The sequence below is a fragment of the Puntigrus tetrazona genome, chromosome 25, assembly GCF_018831695.1.
Source record: "Puntigrus tetrazona isolate hp1 chromosome 25, ASM1883169v1, whole genome shotgun sequence".
NCBI lineage: Eukaryota > Metazoa > Chordata > Actinopteri > Cypriniformes > Cyprinidae > Puntigrus > Puntigrus tetrazona.
The window spans coordinates 3,683,716-3,703,306 of NC_056723.1; the positions used below are offsets into that span (position 1 = coordinate 3,683,716).

Sequence of the window (19,591 nt, forward strand, 5' to 3'; positions counted from 1 at the left end):
CAGTGATTCCAGGATCTGCAATCTTGCCTTGATGGGCACACAATGTGACCATTTGTATTTTTTTATTATACCCATGCTTTGTTTTCACTTATTATTCTCACATATAAAATTTACGTAAATTATATTTTCTTTTATATACAATTTTATGTCTCGTTTCTTACGTTAGTAGAAAAACTAACCTGTAATGTCAAGCTTGTGATTCTCAAAAAGTTGACAGCGGTTCTTTTAGTGATGAAATGCTTTGCCCTGCAGTTAAAAAGCCTTATTCTTTCTGTATGTTTGAAGTGAGTGAAACGTTTATGTGAAAAGACTGTACAGGTTTCGGCTGTCTTGGTGTCTATCTCGAACTCAAAACTGAGCTATTCAAACTGCAATATCATTTGAGCAAAACCAAATCAAAACCATGTGTTTTAAAGTTTATTAAAAGGACAAACTATATCGGCTGAGTGTTTTTTTTTTTTTATTCAACCTTTCACAACTACATTTAATGATTTCTAACCGGTGTATGTTAAAAAATTATCTAATGATTTTTGGGGTTTTTTGTTGTTTTTTAGGAAAATGTGCGCAAAACACATACACTTTTTTATTTTTCGTTTTTATAATATTTTAATATTAATGCTAACTTTATCTGATATCATTTTGATACATAAAACAATACAAGTTGGTAAACAGTGCTGCGAGTTACTCTTACGTTTATATATAAAAAATGAAAATACTTATTCCCGTTGCCAATTAAGCAAGGGGTGTGGCCTGTGCTTATTTAGCCAATCAGAAACGCTTACTACCTGTCAATCATTTTGAGCTCTCGCTGTGCACCGCTAGTTTTAAGGCGGGTTTTCGACAAAGGGGCGTGTTTTAATTTGGTATAATTTAGCAAAGCGTAAGTATCGCGTCTCTGTCAATGGCAAATAGTCAAAAACAAACGATGTTCTTCCAAAAACACTGCTTATTTCCTTTGCTTTAAGACAGTTAAAAATATACCAACGTACTTTTTTGCGCCTCTCGTGTAATATTAAACCAAATGACGAAGAAAACCCTCTAGTCACACTACAGGTGTGTCGAGTACGTCTCTGTGGCTATATGCGTTTGGCGGGTTGTATTCAAATCCGGATGACGCATGCGGTCACGTAGACCAATGGGAGGAGAGGGGGGCGTTCCCAACTATTTGTTCCAAACACGAATCCGGAGTGCGAGGCTCTTTTTCGCAGGTATGTAGCAGCTGGGCAAAAGAAAACAAATTTATGTTATCCTCTTTTGATCGAATATACGTTTCTGTCGGTGTTTGAGTGCTTTCTGCAGGGGGCTGGTCGTTCAGGAGATTTTAGTGTATTAATCAGGCTGTTCGTTCGATCATGGCACATTAAGGGGAGAAAAAGGGGCAAAGCTTTGGCCAACTGAAGCAGCAAAGAAACGTGTATCTATATGTTATGAGACGCAAAGCCGCCTGTGTGTGTCCGATGCTTTCCCGAGGGCTTTTCTAACTTGTTTTTGATCTGAAAGCAGATCTGTAGCTCTTGTCTGGTGTTCAGAGGGGGAGGGAAGATGTGCTCAAACACGGTTAGACATTTTCCCCTTCAGTCTCCCAGTAAACAAAGAATATTAGATCAGCTGGCGTGTTTATGCTGTAATGTGTGATTGGATCTCTCATTTCAGATCTTCGCATGACCGCATAGCGAGTCCGTGTTCACGCGATCAGATTTTTAGTTCCCATTTTGACTTTGGGTCTGATTACTAAAGGACAACATGTCATGATAGAGGCGTGTGTGGTTGTGGTGTCATGTTCGCGTGTGCTCGTTCAATCCAGAAATCACGAGATCTCGAAATGTGCCCTTAATAAACGTTTGAGGGTGTTTATGTGCAGATCTTTTGTTCGGTGTCGTCTTATAGCGTTCGCGAACGTGCGGGATATTTGAGCGCTTTGCGTCGAAATCAGCCCGAACTTGTTTATTCTGTAAGTTTGAGCTGTTTTGGTTCGTGTTGTTTTGGGTTTTGTCCGTATTTTACGCGAAACGCTGCGCACGCAAACGCACACAAGCGAGCCTCAGCTCTGACTGACTGCGGACGGGGCGAGGAATCCCGGGCACTGGCTTAGGCCCCGCCTCTCGTGGGCGGAGCATGGCAATATGAGCCTCACGTCATACAAAACGCCCTCTCGGAACACCACACCAACCAGGACGGACGATTTCTCCGCGTAAACGCCCATGTGGTCTTACGTCATGCTTTACGGGTTCTTAGAGCGTCTGGCCAATCGGAGCCTAGAATTGTACAAGAGGCGGCAATTTAATGAAATACCGCATTCTGATTGGCCAGCTGTTCTGAGGAGGCGTAAGGAATGACGTAACCTCAGGCAGGAAGTTCAGGAAGTTGCTGAAAGCGTTCAGACATAAAGCCGCGGTTTTATTAGGAAAATCGCAGAGAGTGATGGCGCATTATAGTAAAGTTAAACCCGGACTGATCGTTGTTTACTCTACAGTCTAAAAAGTTATTTAGCGTACGTGCTTCTCAAAGCCCGTTTTGATTTCACGAGTTTGTTTGTGCGTGCGTGTGTGTGCGTGCGTACGTGTGTGTGTAACAGAAGAGGGTTTGGGCTCAACCCCCCAACAATGTTAATACTTGTTTGAGTGACGGTCGAGAACGTCAATAAAAACACAACCCAATGTCGTCTCTTGAGCAAAGAGCCAATCAGATGCAAAGTGGGCGGGCGGAGGCGGTTCGCAAAGCTTATGTTAGCCCCGCCCCTCATCAGCGCTTGTTTTCAACAGGAATTTTCTGCGTTAGTTGATTTTAAACTCAGTTGTAATGTGTTTTATCGATGTTTTCGGTTTGAGGTTTAGTATTTCGGTGATATTTTAACAGCCGTGGTGTACTATAAGCGCAGCTGGCAGAAGCGAGTCTCGGAGGTATGAAATACCAGTTTTATTCAGTAAAAAACTTTTTTTCCTGTCAGTAAGCTGTTTTTTTCTGCCGGGCTAAAATGTCGGACCTTATGTTTTATTAGTTTCTTTAATCAGCGCGAAATTTCTGAGTAAACCTGGCCACTTTTAGTCGCGGGTTAGCAAGTTAGCATTAACTCTGCATGTGCAGGAGGCGCGCGCACACACACGCACACACAATAAGCACATGTGTATATACACACCCATATACATTTATATACGTACTTATTTATACACACCTAAGCATTTATATACTTAAACACATACAGTCATCATGCACGAATACATATTCACGTGTACGATTATAAACACGTCATAGTCATTTATGTATACATGTGTACTCTTTTAATTGTGTGTGTGTGTGTATACGTATACATTACTGCGGCCTTTATTCATCAGGTAGTTAGAGTCTAGACTAGCAGATTGTTGCTTATGGTTTGGACTACAGCCAAATCATGATATTTAATAAGTTGCTGTCTTTGTCTTTTCTGTTCCAGGTCTTAGTTTTCGTCTTGAGTATGAGTACAGCATGAGGAGGCGTTTAGAGGATCAGGAGTCAGTGTTCACCCCACAACAGCGCCGGCTTCCCGGCAGCGCTGAGGGCTTCCAGCACAGAGTTCTTGCCCCAGCGCCTGCCGTATTCGAGGCTGTGGCTGACGGCATGCAGCCTACTCCAGGAATACAGTACCCGGTTCCCCAGGCATACCAGGTGCAGGCACACACCATGCATTGTGATCCATTATTGCTCAAAGGAATGTGTTCACACTGCGTCCGTTTAATCCAGAGTGACTCCAGAATTTCCAGAGACCAAAATTATATTTTAGGATAATTGCTGTACAGTATAAGGTTCTGTTTTACTTGTAATGTTTTAAAACGTGTCTGTATAACTTATTTCAGTAACTAAATGAAAATAAGAAGTGTTCGATTGGCAATAAATTGACATAAAATGAAGTTATGGTTTTATTATATTTCTATCAAATACAGTTGCATTTATATATGCTTTAAATATGTCATCTTGTTTTAAAGAGATTTATAGTTATTGATAATATGAATCATTTACACATGTATACAATTTGGTGTAATGTATACAATGTGATTTGTGATTTGACACCAAAATAAATAGAACATTTTTAATTAATAACATAACATCAATTACATTTGTCTGTCAAAATATCCCCAAAACATTATATATATATATATATATATATATATATATATATATATATATATATATATATATATATTACATTACAAACATAAACAAACATTATGCAGTATGTAGCTTTTTTTTTTGGACAGAATCTCATGTTTTAGGTTTCTGGTTTTAGGTGTCCACAGTGGCCCAGAGCTCAAGTGGTCACAGTCACACACCCAGTCCTGCCGCGGCTCACAGTGGCGCTCACCATCATGGTCCGGCGGCGGTCCAGGCCCACGGTCCAGCGCCGGTGCAGGGCCACAGTCACCCACCCACCCCCTCCCCATCCGCACAGGGGCAGCAGCAGTTCCAGAGACTCAAGGTGGGACAGGATTTTGTGTTTTGTCGTTTGGGAGTCAAACCGATGCAGTCTTGCAATGTCAGCTGTGTTCGTGAGATAAACTGGCATGTCGTTCTCTTTCCTGCAGGTGGAGGACGCCCTGTCTTACCTGGACCAGGTGAAGCTACAGTTTGGCAGTCAACCACATGTCTACAACGATTTCTTGGATATCATGAAAGAGTTTAAGTCTCAGTGGTGAGTTTATTCACATGTAGGGTTGTCATAAAATTTAAATAGATGGTACTGATACTAGTGAAACCTCACAATTGTAACTGATATGTTAAACACTTTACATTAACATCAGTTAATTAACATTAGGGTATCATGAACACTTTATAACATATATGTAGAAATGAACATGAACCTAGAAGTATTAATACGAGTAAGTTTGTAATATTACCATTTATTAACTTAAATATCAACTAAGTGATTAGAAATTGCAATGTTATTTAAAGGTTTTGGGTCTTTCAAGATTTTTTATTGTTTTTACATTTTTACAAGTTTTTTTTTATGCTCATCAAGACTGTTAACATGATGAAAAATACAGTAAAAAGTAATTTTGTGAATTATTTTCTATTTGAATATATTTTATTTTATAAAATTATATTTTATAAGAATATATTTGTCTGTGATTTACTTGAGTATCACATGATCAGAAATCATTGTATTTTTGTGGACTTCTTGATGAATAAACAGTTGAAATGCACAGCATTTATTTGAAACACAAATTTTTGTCACTTTTGAGAGATTAAATGTAGTACTGTCAAACAATCGATTGCATAAGTGTGTATACTGTGCATGTTTATTTTTATATATATATATATATATATATATATATATATATATATAAATAATTTTTATTTACTCAATGCATACATATATACTTAATATACACTTGCACACATATTGTCAACAATAATTTATTTTTGATGCGAGTAATCGAGGTTATTACTTCGACAGCACAAATTTAGTGTGCTCTTACTGAATAAAATCATGCACTTCTTTAATTTAACATTAAAGTAAACATTGCTTTCATTAAATTCTCTTTTTTTTGTTTTATTTAGGCTCAAGCAAAGCCATGTTGTCAAAAATGTTATTCCATGTTCCCACATTCAAATCCCGTCATGCACAATTTCTCACAGTGGTAGATAGTTTTACTGGGGAATAGTTTATCATTTCAAATACTATCTCTCTTTCTCACACTGCAGTATTGACACCCCGGGCGTAATCAGCAGGGTGTCGCAGCTCTTTAAGGGTCACCCCGATCTCATTATGGGGTTTAACACGTTTCTTCCGCCGGGATACAAGATTGAAGTTCAGACCAATGACCTGGTTAACGTGACGACACCCGGTCAGATCCACCACATCACACCTCACGGCATCTCCGTGCAGAACATCCCCACCAGACCACCTCCTCCGCCTCCGCCGCCGCCTCAGCCGCCTCAGCTGCAGAACCAGATCCCCACAAACCCTCCCAGCCTGGCCTCCACACCTCCCGCCCAACCCACGCCGAAAACCAAGGTAGAAACAGCAAAGCTATTTTGCAGGGTTGATGTATACAAGGTCATGTATGTATGTATACAATTAAAAGTTTCATACGTCTTAAACACAGCATTATTTTAGTATCATTGAGAGAGCGTTATAGTTCATGTTATTGATTTAATAATTTTGCAATAATTGTGTTTGTTTGGGGTTTTTTTTGTTTGTTTTTTAACATTTAGATTATTTTAGTTTTAGGTATTTTGTATGCCAATTTAAAATAATGTCATTGTGATCATATATCAGTTAATGTTTATATTTCTGGTAGTAATTACATTTGTTTTTGTGTGTAGTGTGTGTTTTAATTAAAATTTTAAACTACAATAACCCTGCTTTAAATGCGTATGCAAATAAACATTTTGAGCAGTGTTAAATTTAGGGATGGGGGAAAAAACAAGAACCACTAAATGTAATACCGTTATCAAATTTCAAAAGACAATGATTTGATTTAATTAAACATGAGTGCTGCGCAAGTCAAAAAGTGATGCCGTCAGGCTCAAGTTTGCAGTCGATGAATACTGGGCGTTTAGGCAAAGCGATTACTGTGGATGAATTCTGACTTTTTGGAGGTTTTAAAAAGTGTTAAAGGGTTCATATGATGTAGCTGAAAAGAACATTATTTTGTGCATTTGGTTTAATTTATGCGGTTTAAGTATCAAAAAATGTTCTGCAAACTGTACATTATTTATTTATTTTCACTTTAAGCCCCGCCTTCCTGAAACGGGTCCAGCTGTCCAATGCACTGTGATTGGCTGAATACCAAAAACATGTGGCAGAAATGTTACACCCCTTACCATAATGTGATGCTAATGCTAATGTTTGCTTTGAACAGATTTCTAGTTGTCTTTTTTTTTGTAAGCACAAACAAACCAGTTTTACTTTTCCCAACAAAGCACAGAGTTTCCAGAACATGGCACCGACAGCAACACTACAGCGAGAATAATGCCTTCTTTCTTTGCATAAACATTTGGGCGGTGTTACGAAAATAAACCCACACTGTGACATAGAGAAGTGGGGGCGTGTTTAAACGAGCCATTTTAGGGGGATGTGGCTAAGTCATAACTTTTATATAAATGATCTCTTTGGGTTTGAAACTTTAGCCTTTGCAACTTTAGGGATCTTATTTATTCACCAAGAGCTTGTGCCACCTTTTTAATGTACCTTGGTTTAGTCCTGTTCTTTTTCTCGCTCTCTTTCTGATCAGCCGCTGCAGTCTCCAGCTCTCACTCCCAGCAGTCATCCCAATCCGTCCATCCCTCCCTACGCGTCCCCTCGCTCGCCCCCGCTGCAGCCCCACACCCCGGTCAACAGCATGCCGACCGCTCCGCCGCTGCAGAACAACCAACCCGTGGAGTTCAACCACGCCATCAGCTACGTCAACAAGATTAAGAACCGCTTCCAGGGCCAGCCCAACATCTACAAATCCTTCCTCGAGATCCTGCACAAGTACCAGGTCCAGTCCGAAAACTGAAAACGCTTCGCAAATGCATTATACTTCACAATCCGCTTACGCATGTGCTTGTTTCGTTTATCAGAAGGAGCAGCGTAATGCTAAAGAAGCGGGCGGGAGTTACACCCCAGCCCTGACTGAGCAGGAAGTTTACGCTGAGGTGGCCCAACTTTTCAAAAACCAGGAAGATCTGCTCTCGGAGTTCGGACAGTTTCTACCAGACGCCAACAGCTCTGTGGTGAGTTTAAATGATGCTCTGACCCCGCCCACTGGACTGATACATCACTTCAGATTTTCATTTTAAATATTTTAACATTTCTATAACCCGAAAAGCATGGGTCATTTTCATAAGTAATAAGCACTAAATATTTAGACATTTTGTAAGTTGTTATTTTGTTGTTCAATAATTCAGGGCCTGATGATTACTTTTTCCCCAATGGGCGCAAGTGCTTCAAAATGTACAATTGAATTTAGGATTTTCCAGTAAAAATTGACCAAATAATGCTTTCATTTTTTTATTTTTTTATTTAATTTTTTTTAAATTAAGGGATACAAGGAGACATCTACAAGCAGAATTTATTACAATGCAAAAGCTACATTAGGATTTGAAACTCTTATCCTTCAAACTGTTAATTATTATGAAAAAAAAAAAAAAGAAGCTTGACATCAAAAAGATTTTCAGTAAGACAGCTTTTTTTTTAAATAAAAACTATAATATTACAAAATATTTTTACAATATTAATATAATGGTTGTATATTTTATTTTAATATACGTTAAAATGTAATTTATACCTGTGATGCAAAGGTGAATTTTTAACATCGTTCTCACTCCAGTCTTCAGTGTCACGTGATCTCTCCTTTTTGGAGCCTATAATACTTTTTCCAGGGTTTTTAGATGAATAAAAAGTACAGCATTTACTTAAAATAGAAATATAACAATACACACTACTGTTCAAACGTTTGTGGCAAGTATGTTTTTTCCTTTTTTTCTTTAAAAGAAATTAATAGCTTTTTTTTTTATATAAGGATATGTTAAATTTGATCGTAAAGATGTGTACTGTTACTATAGACTTTTTTTTTTTTTTTTTTTAAATATTTGTTATTATATAATAGCCTTTTGAAGTTTAATTATCACTTCAGGGCGTATTGTGATTGCATCAATTAAAATATTGTGACATCGGATTTTGTATAAATACAAAATTTACATTAAAATAATAGCTGATAAAACTAATTAGGAGTTAATAGTATGTAATACCACTTAAGGTATTTAAGACTTTATTACTTTTAAATGTCATAAAAGAAATGTAACACACATTTGGCACGCACAATTTTTATTTTAGTTGTATTTTTGGTTATTTTTCAGTAGATGACGTTATACTTAGTGAAACTTATGTATGTTTCCGGCTGTGAATTTCTTGTAGCTGCTGAGCAAGACGACAGCGGAGAAGGCAGAGTCTGTGCGTAATGATCATGGGGGAACGGCTAAGAAACCACAGCTCAATAACAAGCAGAGGCCCAATCAGAACGGCTGCCAGATACGCAAGCACTCAACGACAGCCGTCACCCCGCCCGTGAAGGTACAGGACATTGTCATATTCATAGGAGTGCATTTCGTTATGTACTTAATTTCTTAGAGTTTTCATAGAATTGCTTTCTCGATATCTGACTTTTCCCGCTCCGTTTCCAGAAAAAGCTCAAGTTAATGAATATCAAAGATTCATCCGTGGCAGAGTCTGGCAAACACGGTGGAGGGACAGAGTCTCTATTCTTTGAAAAAGTGAGTTGCTTTGGGTTAACTTAATATGCAGATTTTTTTTAAAAATCACAAATAATGCCTATTTCGACTTACATTATTGATGCATGCCTAGGTGCGGAAGGCTTTACGAAGCTCTGAAGCATATGACAACTTTCTCCGGTGCCTGATCATTTTTAACGAAGAGATAATTTCTCGTGCTGAGCTGGTTCAACTTGTGGTTCCATTCTTGGGGTAAGTCACTTTTTATTTTATTTTATGTTAGCATATTTTATTTATATTTATTTCAATTCATATATATATATAGTAGTATTTTATTTAAATAAATTACAGATTTGTTGATTTGTTTTTTTTTTTTTTTTTTTTTTTTTTTTTTTTTTTTTTAGATAATTTTTTATATTTATTGCTTAATTTTATTTTATTTAAGTTTATTTTTATTTATTTTAACAGAATTTCCCTGGCATTTATTTACAAGTAGTATGTTTGTGTTGCTGGGTATTGTAGATATTGACAAAACATTTTGGCAACAATCATTTATTTATTTATTTTATTTTTTAATGTATTTTTAAAAATGTATGTTATTATTATTATTATTAGATTTTTTTTTTTTTGTATTTATTGTTTTACCAAACCTCCCCTAGTTTCTGCCACTGAATAAAAAATGAAGAGTAATTGCAACTTTTTTCCCCCTCAAAATTGCAAACTCACGTTCCTGAGAAATAAAGTCAGAATTGAGAAATTATAAAGTTGACATTCTGAGTACACACAGTTTTTCCTCTCAAAAAACGTCAGAATTTAAGAAGAATTGTTTTTTTGTTGTTGTTGTTGTTGTTGTTATTATTATTATTATTATTCAGTGTCAGAAACAGGCTTCTGTAGTTTTTGCCATTTATTTTCATTTCATTTCATCGGTTTTATTTATTTTTGCACTTATTGTTGTTTTTACTAAACCCTTTCCCCCCCAGCAAATTTCCTGAGCTGTTCACTTGGTTTAAGAACTTCCTTGGATACAAGGAGATGTCCCACGTGGAGAGGTACCCCAAAGAAAGAGCCACAGAAGGCATTGCCATGGATATCGACTACGCTTCATGTAAGCGTCTTGGCTCTAGTTATCGAGCTTTACCGAAGAGCTACCAGCTTCCCAAATGCACAGGAAGAACAGCGGTCTGTAAAGAGGTCAGAGAGGATTTCCCACTCACCACAGCCTCTTAATAATGAGCATGTTATGATGCATCATATGTTTTTATTAAGAAACAGTTTTTTGTGGATGCATCAGGTGCTGAACGATACGTGGGTTTCCTTCCCCTCCTGGTCTGAGGACTCGACCTTCGTCAGCTCCAAGAAGACTCAGTACGAAGAGCACATGTACAGGTGCGAGGACGAGCGATTCGAGGTGAGACGCTTCCACGCACCAGAACAGTTTTACTCTCTTCGCTTGCTGCTGTCATGTAATTCTTGCTAACGGTGTCGTTGACTTCAGCTGGACGTCGTTTTGGAAACCATCCTCGCTACCATTCGCGTGCTGGAGGCGGTTCAGAAGAAGCTGTCCCGAATGTCTGCGGAAGATCAGGCCAAATTCAGGCTGGACAACACTCTGGGCGGCTGCTCGGAGATCATCCACAGGAAAGCCATCCAGAGGATATATGGAGACAAAGCTCTGGACATCATCGACGGACTGAAGAAGAATCCGGCTGTGTCTGTTCCCATTGTACTGAAGAGGTTAGAGAGGGTGACCTTCAAAAAGCCTGCTGCATTGCGTATATCAGGGGGTTTGGACTACACTTTGCTGCAGAGTTTCCCTCCGGCTTAACCTTCCTGTAACTTTCTAGTGATCCTGAAGCCTGAGTGGTTAGTTCAGGTGTGTTTTGATTTGGGTTGGAGCAAAACTCTGCAGGGAAGTGGAGAAATTGAGAACCCCTGATTTATATTACATTGCATTACATTAAAGTATATCATTTGAATATTATTTTTCAAATCTTTTCAAATGCCAGACATGCTTAGTGTTGCTACATTTTACATAAGCAATAATATTACATTACAACTTACTGTACTACATTATAATATAATCTTGATGTGTATATATGTGTGTGTGTGTGTATATATATATATATATATATATATATATATATATATATATATATATATATATATATATATGTATGTGTATATATATATATATATATATATGTATATATATATATATGTATATATATATATATATATATATATATATATGTGTATATATATATATATATATATATATATATATATATATATATATATATATATATATATATATATATATATATATATATATATATATATATATATGTATATGTGTATGTGTATTACTAATGGTTTAGCATTTATCAGAATAGTTACTATTTTATTACATTATAATACATTGTCCAAAAAAGCTGCTTGACCAGTTTGGGCTTTTAAAGTTTTTATTTTAATTTATTGCCAATATTTGTTTTTATTTAGCCATTTCTATTATCTAGATTTTAGTCGTTAAAGTTGTGGTGTTGTTGAAATCGAGTTATTTTAACATGCATTAAATATGTTCTCATTCTGCATCTCAGACTGAAGCTGAAGGAGGAAGAGTGGCGCGAAGCTCAAAGGGGTTTTAACCAGATCTGGCGAGAGCAGAACGAGAAATACTACCTAAAATCTCTGGACCATCAAGGCATTAACTTCAAACAGAACGACACTAAGGTGCTACGCTCGAAAACACTTCTCAACGAGATCGAGAGCATCTTTGACGAGGTGAGACTCTCTTTATCCTCTAGAGGAAGTTAACAGGCTTTGCTCCTCGCAGAGAAACGTGATTCATGGTGGTGTGTTGGTTTAGCGGCAGGAACAGGCTTCGGAGGACAGCAGCGCGTCTCCGAGCGGGCCTCACCTGACGCTGACTTATGAGGACCGTCAGATTCTGGAGGACGCGGCGGCGCTAATCATCCATCACGTCAAACGCCAGAGCAGCATCAACAAAGAGGACAAATACAAGATTAAACAGATCATCTACCACTTCATCCCCGACATGCTGTTCTCCCAGAGAGGAGTGCTGTCGGACGCTGAGGAAGACGAGGATGAGGAAGACATGGACCACGACGAGGGGGCGTCCAAGAAGCACAACGGGCTAGCGGGAGGCGTTAGCGGCAGCCCGACAAAGTCCAAACTGCTTTTTAGCGCGTCTGCGGCTCAGCGGCTGCGCTCCTGCGAAGACGCGTATAATCTGTTTTACGTCAATAACAACTGGTACATCTTCCTGCGGCTGCATCACACCCTGTGTTCGCGTCTGCTGCGGCTTTATACGCAGGCCGAGAGACAGATCGAAGAGGACCTGAAGGAGCGCGAGTGGGAGAGGGAGGTGCTCGGGCTCAAGCGCGACAAAAACGACAACACTGCCGTCCAGCTGCGTCTGAAAGAGCCCAGTGAGTGACGAAAATGAAACTTGAAGGAATAAAAAAAAAAAAAAAAAAATTCTATCCTTATTTTTTTTTGTCTTGTTTCCAGTTAAAATATCTTTTGAGACAAGAAAAAATGATAAATAAACAAGCTAAATAATCTCCCAGTAGGATAAGCAAAATAATATTTTCATATTTTTTCTTACCCCATTGGCAGATTATTTTTCTTTAAAAATAAAAGTTTTAAAACTTTAAAATTTTAACTACTTTTTATGAATTTTTGATTAATAAAATATATATATTATTATTATTTATTTTTTTTTTTTTTTTTGATTTTACAAACTTTATTTTTTTTTTTTTTTTTTCAGTGGATATAGATGTGGAGGATTATTACTCGGCGTTTCTGGAGATGGTGCGTAATCTGCTGGATGGGAATATGGAGGCGTCTCAGTACGAGGATTCGCTCCGAGAGATGTTCACCATTCACGCCTACATAGCCTTCACCATGGACAAGCTCATCCAGAACATCGTCAGACAGGTCCGCCTGCCCAAACACGCTCACATAATCATAATAAAGTGCTTTTGCATGTCATGCCTTAAAAAAACCCACTATTTACAGTGATCATATTAAAAAACAATCTTTTTTTTTTTTTTTTTTTTTTTTTTTTTTTTTTTGATATTTGCAGTACAGTGCTAGTTGTTTTGTATTATCATATTTAGAATATTTTAGTTATTTATAATCATAGAAACTAGTTTTATTTATGTGTTTTTATTTAACATTTTTTATTTAAATTTATTTAACTTGTTAAAAATAATTTAACAAATTATTATGAAAAAAGGTTTAATAAATGATCTTTTTGGGTATTAAAAAGATTTAATAAATAGAGCGTGGCATGAATAACAAATTATAAATAAATACAAGTTGCAAAAATGACTTGTTCGAAACGTGTACAATTGTGCTATTTATATACATTATTTTATTGATTACCCTTTTTTACGTTTTGGATTTGTTGTATATATTATTTAACAAATATCTTGTTTAAAATATGCGCCTGTTATGAACACACAATGTCATTGTTTTCATAATTAGCTTTATAACTTTTACATTTACATTCCTTCACTTTGTGTTTTGTGTGCTTTCTTCTTTTGGAAATAATTTTATGAAGTATCTTTTTGAACTTTGAAATCAAAACTTCATATTGCAGTGTCTCAAAACATGACTTTGATTCCTCTGCTATTATAGAGTCCTTGATTTGGGTATGAATATCTCTTCTTCTCTGTCTTTAACTAGCTCCAGCACATAGTGAGCGAGGAGATCTGTGTTCAGGTCACTGAACTGTACCTGAGTGAGAGCAGCCACTCGGCCACAGGTGGATCTCTGCTCACACAGAGCAGCAGGGCCCCGACAGAGGCGTCTTACCAGCGCAAAGCTGAGCAGCTCATGTCCGATGAGAACTGCTTTAAGGTAGTCCTCCGAACCAGTGAGTGCTAGAGAACGCCACACGCTGAGTCTCACGGTATTAAGAGTCTGTGATCTCCCTTTCTCCTGCTCTAGCTGATGTTCATGAAGAACCAAGGGAACGTTCAGCTCACTGTGGAGCTCCTGGACACAGAAGAGGAGAGCTCAGACGGCCCAATGGAGATCGAGGTGAGATTCACGGATCAAACGTGGATGCCAACCGGCGCACACGGCCATTTTGGGCCGCATTGAAATCTTGTAGTAATTTAACATTTACATTTTAGTTATTTAGCAGATGGTTTTATCCAAAGCGACTTACAAATGAAGGCAATGGAATCAACAAAAGGGCAATGATATGCATTTTAAAAAACTGAATATGTTTAAATTAAGTAATAGTAGAATGAATAAAGTTAATAAATATAAATTAAGTAAATAATAATAAAAAAAAAAAAGTAAATATAGGAAAGATCATTTTCATTTTGAAAATGTGAAATTAATGTAATAATTTAAAAAAATTATAGTAGTTAATAAGTTAATAAAAATAATTTGATTTTAAAAAAGGAAATCAAAAATGCATGTTATAATTTTAGTAATTAGAAGTATATAATAATGTTACTGTATAATAGTTGTATAATAATAATGAATAAAATGTAGTTAAATCTAGATCTGTTGTTATTCTTCGGTTCCAGGCGTACTATAAAGTAAAATAAAACCAAGAAAAAAAATCACTTGAAATAAATGTTATATCACTTGAAATAAAATAAAAGTAATAATTAAAAAAAGTTCAACTTTATTATCTAGTTTCCAAAAAATAAATCTCATTTTGGCTTAAAGTTGTACTACACTAAACTATACAAAAAAAACAACTATATAGACATAACAGTAGGAATAATAAAAATAATAATAATAATAATAAAGAATTAAATGACAAAAATAATAATCTTAATAGTAGCATTTCACTGGTACTAAAAGTAGTAGTGTTCGTTGTTTAAAGACGTGTTTTAGTAAAAACATGATCTTTCTCTGTTCTCACGTCCAGCGCTGGTCAGATTACGTTGTGAGGTATCTGTCGGCTGATTTCTCATCTCCAGACCTGAGGGATCATCTGTCTCAAAAGCCTGTGTTTCTGCCAAGGTACCCTGACCCCCTAAACCTCCCAACCGTTGAATCTCAGCACTCAGGCTGTTTTTGTGAGGGGGTTCTCAGCGGTAAACAACCTCCCCCTGTGCTTGTGTAGGAACCTGCGGCGGATCCGTAAATGTCAGCGCGGCCGTGACTCTCAGGAGAAGGAGGTGAAGGACGGAGGCAGGAAGGAGAACGCGGACAGCATGAAGATGGAGTGCATGTTCAAACTCAACTCTTATAAGATGGTGTACGTCTTTAAGTCTGAAGACTACATGTACAGACGCACCGCTCTGCTGAGAGCCCACCAGGTGAGATCACACACACACGCCAACATGTTTTCTTTTTAGCACGTCACATTGAACTAGCGCATCTGTAACTTTCGTTTCCCCTCCTCTTTTTACCACATCGTTTTACAGGGTTTTAAAAACATAACCAAAATGTATCGTCTTGCTTGCAAAAAAAATGTAAACCTATGGAACTATGTACAATCCTACTTAAAGTTTACAATAATTATTTCATCCTGTACCTGTCTTAAACACTCCTTCACATTATTTTTGAAATAGGCTCGTTCTCCAGCTCCAGATTTTGAGTTTTATCGTTTTTGAATCCATTCAGCAGATCTCCGAGTCTGGTGATAGCACTTTTAGCATAGCTTAGCCCATACACAGCAGGTGCAGGGATATCGTAATTAAATCATTCTCATTTTGCAATTGTATTTATGGATTTAATATGAATGCATTTTCAGTTTATGTGCAATATAATTTTTGTTGCTATTATAGATGTTAAATAATATGGCTGCAAACGCCCCTCATTACACCGGAATGGTACCTTTTTCTTCCTAATCATATCAACCCTAGAAAACTGCAACTGTTGATTTTCCACCGGTCTTAGTACATGCTTTAACTACAGAAGAGTCAAGTTTTAAACAGGAAAAATATTGAAACCCTTCGGTTATTTTTGCACACGATGCTACTGGTCTAATTGGATTCAATGATCTGTGCTAAGCTATGCTAAAAGTGCTACCGCCAGACCCGGGGATCGACCCAATGGATTCAAAACTGGTAAAACGCATCTTACTTGACTGTATTTGGCTCAACGATATCTGTGTGAAACTGAGTTTTTGCTAAGCTACTTTCAGAATTGTAAAAAAAAAAAAAATGCAAGTTTCAGCATATTTTTACATCTTTAAAAATATCACAGCTGCAAAAATGTGCACTTGATGCAGTCACTCACTGCTTTGGCTCCGTCTCTCTCTCTCTCTCTCTCTCTCTCTCTCTCTCTCTCTCTCTCTCTCTGTCTCTGTCTCTGTCTCTCTCTCTCTCTCTCTCTCTCTCTCTCTCTCTCTCTCTCTCTCTCTCAGTCTCTCTCTCAGTCTCACGAGCGAGTGAGCACACGTCTACACCACCGCTTTCAGGCCTGGACTCAGCGCTGGGTGAAAGAGCACGTGACCAGAGACATGGCCGCCGAAACCAACCGGTGGCTTACGGGAGAAGGCCGGGAGGGACTGGTACCCTGCTCCACCACCTGTCACCCCGAGACCCTTCACTTCCGGCGCATTAACAAGTTCAGAGTCCAGTACGACTCCGCGCACAAGAGCCCGTGACAAAAAGGGGCGGAGCTCAGCCACGACGTGAGATTTTCAGCAGTGTTTTCGTTTTCCTCCTCTTATAAGCTGTTCCTGCAGAAACGCGGGTCTCCCAGTGCCAAAAAAAAAACCACACAGGGTTGACCTGTCAGTCAAACCCGGCCCGGACCAATCAGCACAGCTCTTACCGTAAAACCAGCCCACCTATCGAATCCCATTCGCTGGGGTTTTCGTAGTTAAAACTTCACAGGCAGCAGATCCGAGAAAAAGTGGCGGACAAGTCTGAATCAGACTTTTTGCGAAAACAAACAAACAAACAAAAAAAATCAAAAGCGTTTCGGGATAAGTGCACTTAACTTTGACTTTGAGAGATTTATTCTGCCACATCATTTCAGAGAACAAAGATCTGAAGTGCGAATTTAACGTTGTAATATTAGAACGGGGGAAAACTCGGTTTTTACTTAAAAAAAAATAAAGGCAAAAAAATTGAATGCGACAGCAATAAAAATCCAAGGCGTGTTATGAATCAGAAAACACTTGTATCCGCTCCGTACACCAGCTTTCAGTGAACATGACCTGTGAATCTCACACACACACACACACACACACACACACTTAGTTCAACAGTTTTGTAAATACAGTGTAAATATCACAAGACCTTTTTTATGCCAGATGTGTGTTGTGTTTAGTGCTTCAGTGTGGCGTTTATGGAGAAGAAAGCGGGAACCACATGGAAAACTATTGAGGGGATGGTTTATTACAGTTTTTACCAAAGGGAGTCGAATATTAAGGTTCTGGTTTGTTTTCTTTCTCCTTTTATGCGTTTCCTTTTTGCTCTTCTATTTTGTCTTCCTTTTTCTTTTCTTTTTTTCCTTTTTAGTTAGTAAAAAATTTAATTTCGCAAAGTAGAAATGTATCCAGGTTCTTGTTTTTGCAATGGAAGTTTTTATAAAAAAAAAAAAAGCATTTTAATTTTTGAAGTTTGAATATGGATCTCGTTTCTGTACACTTTTATCACTGAGCATTTCGGATAGACCTTCAGCCGTGTCCTCTGGCAAAACACACCCAGACACAACTCTTATGAATGTAAAGGTCTTCTTTATCGTTGTCAGAGGTTTCAGTCTTCACTCTGGATAGATTTCTGCTGGACAAATCTAAATATAAATATATATACACATTTTAAAAATGAGTCACAAAGCATGTCTTTTCTGTGGATCATTATAGACCCTTTATTTGCATATTATTTAAATTAATAAAAATTACATTTGTAGCATAAACATTCGCCTTGTTTTTGAGTTATTCATGTTACGTCGAAATGAGTGTATTATGGTTTGTCGGGGTTTAGTGTGTAGTTGTCATTTGTGGCCACCAGGAGGCAGTGCACCTCTTAGATTTGATGCTCTGCTTTCAGTTTCTCTACAGAGGAAGGTGGTTCTGTGTCCTTGTACACTCACTCACACACACACACACACACACACACACATATATATATATATATATATATATATATATATATATATATATATATATATATATATATATATATATATATATATATATATATATATATAATGTATATGTGTATATATATATATATATATATAATGTATATGTGTGTATATATATATATAATGTATATGTGTGTCAGCGTTTGCATTTGAAGTGTATCAAAACCTTTCAAGTTGCCCTAAAACATTATTTGATCTTAATCCACTTCAAATAACTGCACATTTAACTAACTTTATTATTTAACATATTATAAATTGGTTATGTATTTATTTTCTTTTATATTTTGTGTTTTTTTTTTTTTGCATATTTCAAATATTCATAAAAACAAAATAATATATATATATATATATATATATATATATATATATATATATATATATATATATATATATATATATATATATATATATATATATATATATATTTGGAAGGATGGCACATATTTTAGTCCAATTATTTTGCATTTTATTAATTACAAATGAAATTATTTAGCGCTTTCTTTTTTCAGTTTTGTGTATAATGTAAAACTAATCAGTCAAATGTAAAAGTTGTGGTATAAAGGTGTTGTATGCATACATACTACATACTGTATACTGCAAAAATGTAGTGTGCTATTCAAAAACGGCATTTCTTTCTTTTCAGTCAAGACTTGAGACTTTTCTTTTAATCTATTGTCTGCAGAGCTTGAAGAAAGCTGTCTCTTGGAAGTGCATTGATCCAGTTTTTTTTATATATATATATATATATATATATATATATATATATATATATATATATATATATATATATATATATATATCTCAGTCATATCAATAAGCGTAATTATGTGTTTACATGAAGACGTTCTGCGAGGTAAAATTAATAAGCAGACAGACAGACGGATAAAACGCTCATTTTTGGAAGTGAAAGGTACGAAATAATTCATCCAGTCTGTTTTCTCGGCGGACCGCAGAACTGGAGTGATCTGTGAGTGTGTGTGTTAGCGATTAGACAGAATTGTTTTGGACAGGTGAAGGATGGTGCTTTTTCTTCGGCCCAGTCAGAGTGACCCAGATTGTTGTGTGTGTCTGTGACGGGCGCTCGGCCTGACAGGTGCTGCGCGTCTCCTGCAGAGAGCTAACGAGTGTGTGTGTGTGTGTGTGTGTGTGTGTGTGTGTGTGTGTGTGTGTGTGACAGGATACCGAGGGAACCTTCATTAGTCTGATCTGGCATCTCCAGAAGCTGATGTAACTGTCAAATAAACTAGTCATGCAGAGCTAACTTGTCATAAAGTCTGATCTGCTTTGCTGATTTTTC

At 36.9% G+C, this 19,591-nt stretch overlaps 2 protein-coding genes across 3 annotated transcripts in view; both read left to right on the forward strand.

Annotated features, from left to right (window-relative positions):
- ptpn9a (protein tyrosine phosphatase non-receptor type 9a) overlaps positions 1 to 438 on the forward strand; it is a 14,817-nt gene extending 14,379 nt beyond the window's left edge. The window contains exon 13 of the mRNA XM_043228362.1: positions 1 to 438. This exon is cut by the window's left edge and continues 1,235 nt beyond it. The gene's annotated coding sequence lies outside the window, so the exon portion shown is untranslated.
- Positions 439 to 1,071: 633 nt separating this feature from the next.
- On the forward strand, positions 1,072 to 18,063 carry sin3aa (SIN3 transcription regulator family member Aa). Of its 2 annotated transcripts, none has more exons than XM_043228380.1 (21): positions 1,072 to 1,208; positions 3,431 to 3,642; positions 4,262 to 4,450; positions 4,557 to 4,663; positions 5,677 to 5,989; positions 7,212 to 7,460; positions 7,543 to 7,695; positions 8,879 to 9,034; positions 9,145 to 9,234; positions 9,326 to 9,444; positions 10,176 to 10,386; positions 10,487 to 10,603; positions 10,691 to 10,929; positions 11,793 to 11,976; positions 12,062 to 12,644; positions 12,986 to 13,155; positions 13,909 to 14,082; positions 14,173 to 14,265; positions 15,116 to 15,210; positions 15,314 to 15,509; positions 16,574 to 18,063. In XM_043228380.1, the coding sequence occupies exons 1-21, from the start codon at positions 1,118 to 1,120 to the stop codon at positions 16,802 to 16,804; spliced, it is 3,972 nt and encodes a 1,323-aa protein (XP_043084315.1). In that variant the 5' UTR covers positions 1,072 to 1,117; the 3' UTR covers positions 16,805 to 18,063. The 2 variants fall into 2 exon arrangements, with proteins under 2 accessions (XP_043084315.1, XP_043084316.1); XM_043228381.1 differs by lacking the exon at positions 1,072 to 1,208 and adding an exon at positions 2,723 to 2,900.
- The last annotated feature ends 1,528 nt before the right edge of the window (positions 18,064 to 19,591 follow it).